The sequence below is a fragment of the Rosa chinensis genome, chromosome 5, assembly GCF_002994745.2.
Source record: "Rosa chinensis cultivar Old Blush chromosome 5, RchiOBHm-V2, whole genome shotgun sequence".
NCBI lineage: Eukaryota > Viridiplantae > Streptophyta > Magnoliopsida > Rosales > Rosaceae > Rosa > Rosa chinensis.
Genome location: NC_037092.1, coordinates 34,049,851 through 34,058,409, shown reverse-complemented (window position 1 = coordinate 34,058,409; position 8,559 = coordinate 34,049,851). Strand labels below are relative to the sequence as shown.

Below are 8,559 nucleotides of genomic sequence, written 5' to 3'. Positions count from 1 at the left end.
CCGATAGGGCTGTGAAGATGCTGTTCTTCGCTTTGAAATCTGCTTGCAAGTTACGAACTTCTTCCTCAGTCCAGTCCTTCCTTGGTTTGGGAGTGGTAGTGGAAGCGCCTTCTTCTTTTGCTTTTGTCATAGGTACACTCCAGCCATTTTCTACGATGTTCCACACGTGTTCATCTTGAGCATAGAGGTATGATTTCATGTAAATCTTCCATTGAGTGTATTTTTCACATCCACCCTCGAACCAGGGAGGACTATTTATAGATCCCCCAGCAGCCCTATCACGTGAATGTTCCATCTTTCCTGGGATCTCTAGAAGGTTCTAGAACCGCTCTGATGCCAATTGAAAATACTAGATGGAACCAGTGTTGATAAAATACTTTTTCTCAAGAGTTTAACCAAAGAAAGTATGATACATGACACGAAGATTTGCTAACGCAGTGTAAACCTCTCCACTGAGGAAACTTCACTGCGTGGCTTTTAACGTAGCCAACACGAAAAATTAATCCAATATTAAACACTAGAGTTTACAGAATACAAGTAGTGTTGTTCACAACAAACACCTTTTCTTAGCAACAAATGCTAACTTGTTTTACAACCATTCTAACTCTAGATTCAACATTCCAGGCAATCAATCTTCAGCCTTCCTTTCACTCAATTGAATCACTGATCTTGAGAGTGAATGTGAAAGATTATGCAAAGTAACACATGAAACAATTAAAGAGAGTTTTTCGAAAACGATTTGAACAAAACAAGAAGTTCAAAGAGAAACCAATTTCAGCCGTCAAAAAACCCTAACCAAAACTTTAGTTTTGAAACCTTTTTATAAGGGAGAAAAACTCCCCCTCAATCAAATCTTTTCTTGATAATTGATTAAGATAAATATAGAAAGATTTAAAACAGTTTTTAAATGTGCAATCGACACTTTCCTAACAAGGTTTCAAATTGATATGCATGTTAAAAGCCATTTTAATGCATAAGGGATTATTGACTTAATACAACCGATATGCATATCAATTTAGATTTATACCAACCAATATGGAATGAATACACATTAAACTCAAGATCAGTGACTCGATTTGACTTGATCTTGTCTTCAAGAACCGATCTTGTGATCTTTCTCTTTGCTTCCTTGAATCTCCGGTTTCCTCGTCGTAGTGGGAAATCATATGTTGAATGGTAATAGGCCAATGTACTTACACCATGAATTATGGATAGGGATATAAAGGAATCAGAATCGATGGAACCAAAAAAAAGTCAAGTTAATTGACAAAATTAGAATAGCCATGCCATCATATAATCTAAAAATCTTGACTCGTAGATTATGAGTTATGGTCAAAAGCAACAAAGTTGCACCAAAAACTCTTAAATCATCATAAAGTGAAAAAAAAATTAAGAGCAAGCGTGCTGATAACGTGTTATAATAGAGAGAATATGGAGAGAGAATAGTTTGGGGAGAAGTAGAAGTGTATCATTCAGTCTCATTAGCCTCTTTTATATAGAGGTAGAGTTTACATCAAAGTACACAACCAATGAATATTTACGTGGACAGCCATATAGATAATAATATTTACAACAGAAAGCAATATATAATATTTCAAAGCTTGATTTAAGGCATGTTCACCTTAGGGACAGTTTTTAAGGGACTGTGAGAGATAAGTGAATTTGACAGCTGAAAATAAATGCACAGTTTTAAATTGTTATAATTTCTATTTTTATATTTAATACATGTGATTGAGAATCCATTCGTCCCTCACAGTCCCTTAAAACTGTCCCTTAGGTGAGCAAACCTGATATATTAGTTGACCATTGGATAATATTTATATACAATGCTATGGGTCACAATTGTGAAAGATAGCAACTTTATTTTGCACAACTTGCCTTTATCCTACTTGAAGATAGAAAAATTTAGATCAAAGACTGTAATAAATCAATCCAGATTATACTTGTTGTGGAATCAGTCACATCCAACAACGTACAAAAAATTTATTTTATTGAGCTCTTATCATTCTGGTGACCGGTGACCGGTGACGTCAGTCTCTTGGACTTTCTATTTGGGTCACCCAATACGTCACACCTCTTCGAGGTCGACATTCTATTTTTCTCACCCAGTACGTCACCCCAGCCCGTTTGCTCCCTCTCCCTCTCCCTCTGTATATACCCAGGGACGTAGCCACTCACAAGGCTACTTGGGCTGTAGCCCAAGGGAAAATTTGGCCCAAAATGTGTTAAGTAGGGGTATATCCTAAATAAATAAAAAAATAAATAAAATACTAATGCTTCGAAGAGTTGCTGGGTTGCTGCTGTCCGTCCCGAGTCTGTCCCGACTCTCAAACACCAAACCTGTCGGCCGTCTCCCCGTTCAGAACTTCAGATCGGTTCCGCCTTCCAGAGTTCCAGGCTCCATCCACCGAGCCACCTCCCCTTTTAGAGTTTCAGTCCGCCTGCCTGAGCTACCTCCTCTGCCACGGTCTGCATCTCTGCGAGTCTGCGACAAAGCATCTCAGATTCTCAGAGTTTCAGTCCACCAAGCCACCTCCAATCCCTGAATCTCAGATTCTCAGGTACCTCCACTACCATGCTGATGATGTTTGAAAATTGAAACTTTGAATCGTGAATTCGTGATGTTTGGTGTTTAATGTGACTGGGTGAGGTCGTAATTTACTGAATTGCTGATGAAGTGATGATGTTTGTTTGATAATTGGGAATGGGCAGGGAATGGGTTGTCCAAATTGTGTTGTTTGGTCCTGGTTTGGTCACTTTGGTGTTTGCCCGTGAGGTCGAAACTCAAAACCTCATGATGGTTTTTATTTTTTTTGGCAAGAATTGTTGATGATGTTCATCATGTTTGATAAATGATAATTGATTGTCCGTGATAATTGATGACCTTTATACAATTGTAATTGGCTTGCCTTTGTCTGATTTGAGATGAAAGTTCTGTTTATTTTGATGGGTTTTGTTCATTATGTCCATTTTGGAGAAACATTGTGTTTGATGAGTTTCAAGAAATAGTTTTTAAGTTTAGAACTAGAAATGGTATATAAAGATTAGGTCTTTTAGTTTATGTGTTGTTAATTCTAGTCATACTGGTCATATTTTAGGCACCGAGGCTTGCTGCCAAGGAAAGTCAGAGGCCGGTGTATCCATTTGCTGCTAATATAGGACAGGATGAGATGAAACTATTCTTCTGCTGAATGTGATTGATCCCAAGATTGGTGGTGTCATGAGGATTGTGAAGGTTCAAGGAGGCCACGTTATTAGATCAATTGCGAGAAAATACAGGCACAGCAAGATCTACACGTCCAAGGGCCCAAGAGACAGGAGGTCCGGCTTTCAGCTCAGTCTGCCATAGAGTTATATGATGTTCAAGACCGTCTTGGCTTTGATAGACCAAGCAAGGCCGTTGACTAGCTCATTCACAAGGCCAAGACCGCCATTGAAGCTCTCCAAGATTCTTCTACTACACATCAGTCTCAGCATCACCAAGGAGGCAATGCCAAGCCAGAAACAGTCAAAACTCACCAGCCTTTGCCAAAAGCCCTTTGGATGAGAGCACTATGAAAAGAGTTCAGTGCAAAATTTTTGTATGGCTAAAATTAGCCCAACCCTCCGAGGATTCCTGGCTACGTCCCTGTATATACCAATTAACTCCATCGAAGGTAGCTCACACTTCCATATCTGTCTGTCTCACATTTCACTGCGCGAACTGCATTAAGCTTCAACACCAAAACCATTAGTTAAGAATCTGCAACAAAGAAAATGGTGATGTCTCACGAGCAAGAACACCCCAAAAAGGCATTTGGATGGGCTGCAAGAGATTCATCTGGTGTTCTCTCTCCCTTCCGTTTCTCCAGAAGGTACATTGTCAACTAGTATAACACTCCTCTGTTCTACCGCGTCAGATTACACCACAGTGTTTGTTTTATATTTCTAAAGTTGAAACGATTTGATTGCAGGGAAACCGGAGAGAAAGATGTGACGTTCAAAGTGTTGTACTGTGGGATTTGCCATTCGGACCTTCACAATGTCAAGAATGAACACGGCTCCTCTACCTATCCTCTGGTTCCCGGGTACGATACTTTTTCGATTTTCCAGGACACTCTTGACTAGTTATACTAGTAAAGGCCGGTGTTACATTTTATTGCTTGAATTATGAGACCTCTTCAGTAATCTAACACGAACACAATTCGGCAATGCAGGCATGAGATTGTTGGTGAAGTAACTGAAATAGGGAGCAATGTACAAAAATTCAAAGTTGGAGACAAAGTCGGTGTTGGATGCTTAGTGGGAGCTTGCCAATCTTGTGATAGTTGTACCGACCACCTTGAGAACTACTGCCCCAAAAAAATATTCACGTACGGTGGTGCCAAGTACTACGACGGAAGCACCACTTATGGCGGTTACTCTGACATTATGGTGGCCGATGAACACTTCATAGTCCGCATCCCAGACAACCTACCGCTTGATAGTGCTGCTCCACTCTTATGTGCCGGGATTACAACCTACAGCCCCTAGAGATATTTTGGACTTGACAAGCCCGGAATGCATGTGGGTGTGGTTGGCCTAGGCGGCTTAGGCCACGTCGCGGTGAAGTTTGCTAAGGCTATGGGGGTGAAGGTTACAGTGATCAGTACTTCCCCTAAGAAAGAGGAGGAAGCTATTAAACACCTTGGAGCTGACTCGTTTTTGGTTAGTCGTGACCAACATCGAATGCAGGTAATGTTACAGCTTTTACGACTTTAATTTTAAGTTTTAAGTGGGATTAAACAATGAACAAGTTACTTAATGTTTCTTTCATTGATTAATTTATAGGCTGCCATTGGTACCATGGATGGGATCATTGACACGGTTTCTGCACAACATCCTCTCTTGCCTTTGATTGGTTTGTTGAAGTCTCATGGAAAGCTTGTTATGGTTGGTGTACCAGAAAAGCCTCTTGAGCTTCCGGTTTTTCCTTTACTCACGGGTAAGCATGTAACTATGAGTAGTGGGCTTTACCTTTTATCTTTTGCAGTGTAGGGTTATTAATGTTCGACTTAACAGGAAGGAAGATGGTAGCTGGTAGCCTCATTGGAGGTATGAAGGAGACACAAGATATGATCGATTTTGCAGCCAAGCACAACATAACAGCAGACATCGAGGTTATCCCAATTGACTACTTAAACAATGCCATGGAGCGCCTTGCCAAAGCAGACGTCAGATACCGTTTTGTCATTGACATTGGAAACACACTGAAGGCTAGCCCTTAAATTCTGCAACCCAGACTATATCGATGTAGAAACAAGAACAGAAGTCGAGACTGATCCGGGTCATAATCAGTGTTGTTCTTTCTCCAGAGCATTTTTTGTTGTTCTCTACATTCATTCTTCCTCTTCTTTTAGACTCTTATCCTCATCACATATAAGCAGAATGTAATGTGATGATTTGAAATAAATGATTACATGAATAATGTCACTGCCTCGTTTTGTAATGTTGTTTTCTAATATAATCACTTCAAATTGTTTTGCTTTATCTCTAATCCCGACTGCTAATGCAAATTCATCAAAAACCAAAATTAAGAACTGAAAGCTAATATATGGTACAAAACACATGAAGTTATCAGCAATGATGGCTGAGTAAGATTTAACCCTAAAGGCTGAATTTCACCTGTATCATAATGTCAGGAACTAAAGTACAGAGAAGCCATTTCAAATCAAACAGATTAGAGTCAGCTCAAACATATTCCAAACCAAATTATGGAAATTTACCTTGTCGTCCACAAAGTCGGCCCACAACTTGGCTTGGGATTTGAGGTAAGGATCGGAGGGCAAGAGTGGCTTATTAGTCCAAACCTCGTCAATGTACTAAAGAGAGGAGCCCCAAGGAATCTTGAAACTATACACCTTCATTAGAGCAGTTGAAACAGGTTAATAACCCCATACCGAATCACACATATGTAAATCAAATAGAACACCTATTTTTTTTTTTTTTTTTTTAGAAGAAAAATTCCAGATTTACCAACTATAACTCAGAAGAATAAACTGAACAATAGCAAGCCCTCTTCTGTTTTCTGACACAAGGGGGAGAACTTACTTCTTTGATCTGCACAAAAAGAAGAGTGAGAGAGGGGTAGAGAGGAGTAGTGATAGAACAGTGCACCCACCAAGAGGAAGAAAGAAGAAGAATGCGTTGTAAGCCCCTCTTTTATCATTCTCTCTCGATTTTCCAGTTCCTTTACTTGCTAGCTATTTACCACAATCAATCTTTTACAGGCATTCATGGAGATTCAAATTCGTATGATTGAGCTCACCGCCAAACTGAAGCAGGTTTTCTTTTTACCCACTTTTCATAGTCCAATGGCTGCTAACAACATTCCAGTGGGTTTCGATAAGGAACATGTACATACCCTTTTCTTCATTGATTTTCCTTTGTACATGTTTGAATGTGAAAAGGAATTCAGGTGTGCCAAAGATTGTGACAAGACCCGCCCCGGATTCCACCCTGGAATCCGAAGTGGTCCTGCGGGACCCACTTTTAAAGAAGGTTTACCAAAAATTTCGGCACAACCTCCCTTAAAAATGGACAACCCAAAAACCTGTGGAAAACAAATTTCACTTCTAATAATCCAACCACATACTCCTGGAGCCACCCTGCTCCCATCATTCAACCAACTCAAACTCAAAAATAATAAGTGTATCAAGTACTTCAAGTCTAAGAAACTCCAAGATTTAGGATACTACAATTCACAAAGTTAGGTCGTAGACCTCAAATATAATTCATTACAAGTCTGGGTCACAAATCCCATAGTAATCGGAGCAATTCTAGGAACGTTAATTAACATAGAGTACGGTAGGTTAAACAGGTAACCTACGAAATATGATGATGGAAGCGGATGCGGTCACTATGGCTAACTCCTGAACGCCGAGCAGCAATACTGTAAACTGGGCATTTGAAATCGAAGGGCCCAAGGGAAAAGTATTGGAAAACATGTTAGCGTGAGTGGACAAAAATAAATAATTTTAAACAAAAGGAATTTAATACTTTCCCCATTTATTTCTCTATAAAATCCCGATGCATGCAATGTTTAAGGAAAATAAAACAAGAGAAGTTCTGTATAAGAAAAACCGACTAGCCCCGCTAGTCACAAACTAAAAGAAAAGATTGAAACTCCGGTACTCAAGAAAATAGGACCATCCCCGCTGGTTAAACGGAAATAGAACTAGCCCCGCTAGTCAAAAATAGTAAAGTGAGTAGGGGAAGACGATAGCCATACGAGTGAGCCTCCCAGGCTCGGGTGATAGCCTCCCAGGCTAAAGTACTCCCATTACTCCCGTAATATACCCTTACGCCACTAAGTGTAGCGATAGGATACTGGGCTTCAGAATTACTGTCACAGAGACAGTAACCAGCGCCACAAAGGCGGAGGGCTTTGGTGATCCCATCACCTCGCCACAAAGGCGGAAGATCAAAGCTAGCAATGACAAGTCACCCAAAGTATGGCAAAAGAAAATCCGAAAACCACATAAATCCATAAAACTTCCCCAACTCTCGCAAATGAATTTCCAACGACGTGTCCCACACGCCAAGATAATCACAAGTTCAAAAAAAAATAAATAGGAGATAAATAAATATGAAGACTAACTCCATCGAAATCTCATTTCGAAAATCTCTTAAAAGTCTCAAATCGACGAATATAAATATAATATAAATAGTATAATTCCGGAAATCACATCGGAAATAAATAAATAAGAGAAGATAAGCATAATGCAATGACGTGACCCCGCACGCCATAAAATCTTCAAATAATCAAATATCCAAAACCATTTCCGAAAATAACCATATGCTCGAGAAAGTAATACGATAAACAAATTATCATTTCAGAAACAAATAAATAAATGCATGCATCATTCTTTGAAAATAAAAGTCCACTCACAGTATATGGTCAATCCTGACATCGCTCGGTATTTTCCTCGTACGAAGACTCCTCTCGTCCTGTACGAATAGTACTCGTAAAAATATATTTACAGGACGGAAATTAACTTTACGAATATTAGAAATTGAAATTTAAAACGTCCCCCTTCAACATCCAACTCCTTAATTCACATCGAATCCATCCATAATTCTCCAATAATATTCATTCATCGATATATAAATTCTAAAGTGAATTCGAAAGAAATTCGGCGATCGAATTCACGTAAATCAACAGTTAACAATTCATGCTCAATTCGCAATTCCTCCAATTTCCATCAAACTTCATGTATAAAATTCTACAATAGTTAAGGGATTTATGGAGCCAAAACAGTAAATAAAACGCAGCTCCACGCGCCACCCACAGTGGCCGCGCGTGGGGCCCACTCGCCACCGGCAACCACCACCAATGGCCACCAAATTTTGGCAGCACCACCTACTCAACAGACCCAACATTTTTCACAACTACAACAAGTTCTAATTTTACCTTGAAGGCCTCCAATTTGGCCGTTGAACACAAGCCCAGAAAACCCAAGAACCCTAGAATCGGGTTCTCCTTGATTCTCCTTCTACACTGCAAATCGTGGCTCAAGGCTCGGGGCAAAACGATCCTTG

General features: G+C 39.8%; 2 protein-coding genes across 2 annotated transcripts; both read left to right on the top strand.

Moving 5' to 3' along the window:
• The first annotated feature begins 3,679 nt into the window (after positions 1 to 3,679).
• Positions 3,680 to 5,453, top strand: LOC112166355 (probable mannitol dehydrogenase). The gene is made up of 5 exons (XM_024303180.2): positions 3,680 to 3,854; positions 3,954 to 4,067; positions 4,197 to 4,713; positions 4,810 to 4,963; positions 5,041 to 5,453. Exons 3-5 carry the CDS (start codon positions 4,540 to 4,542, stop codon positions 5,244 to 5,246), a joined length of 534 nt encoding a protein of 177 aa, XP_024158948.1. The 5' UTR covers positions 3,680 to 3,854; positions 3,954 to 4,067; positions 4,197 to 4,539; the 3' UTR covers positions 5,247 to 5,453.
• Positions 3,757 to 4,512, top strand: LOC112203681 (probable mannitol dehydrogenase). The gene is made up of 3 exons (XM_024344609.1): positions 3,757 to 3,854; positions 3,954 to 4,067; positions 4,197 to 4,512. Exons 1-3 carry the CDS (start codon positions 3,757 to 3,759, stop codon positions 4,510 to 4,512), a joined length of 528 nt encoding a protein of 175 aa, XP_024200377.1.
• Positions 5,454 to 8,559: the final 3,106 nt, after the last annotated feature.

What these genes read in the sequence shown, in the direction of transcription:
- LOC112203681 (XM_024344609.1), top strand. Translation starts at nt 3,757, where the DNA reads ATGGTGATGTCTCACGAGCAAGAACACCCCAAAAAGGCATTTGGATGG. An exon ending in CCCTTCCGTTTCTCCAGAAG is followed by an intron (nt 3,855 to 3,953) that starts GTACATTGTCAA and finishes ATTTGATTGCAG; the next exon opens with GGAAACCGGAGAGAAAGATG. An exon ending in ACCTATCCTCTGGTTCCCGG is followed by an intron (nt 4,068 to 4,196) that starts GTACGATACTTT and finishes TCGGCAATGCAG; the next exon opens with GCATGAGATTGTTGGTGAAG.
- LOC112166355 (XM_024303180.2), top strand. Translation starts at nt 4,540, where the DNA reads ATGCATGTGGGTGTGGTTGGCCTAGGCGGCTTAGGCCACGTCGCGGTG. An exon ending in GTGACCAACATCGAATGCAG is followed by an intron (nt 4,714 to 4,809) that starts GTAATGTTACAG and finishes ATTAATTTATAG; the next exon opens with GCTGCCATTGGTACCATGGA. An exon ending in GGTTTTTCCTTTACTCACGG is followed by an intron (nt 4,964 to 5,040) that starts GTAAGCATGTAA and finishes TCGACTTAACAG; the next exon opens with GAAGGAAGATGGTAGCTGGT.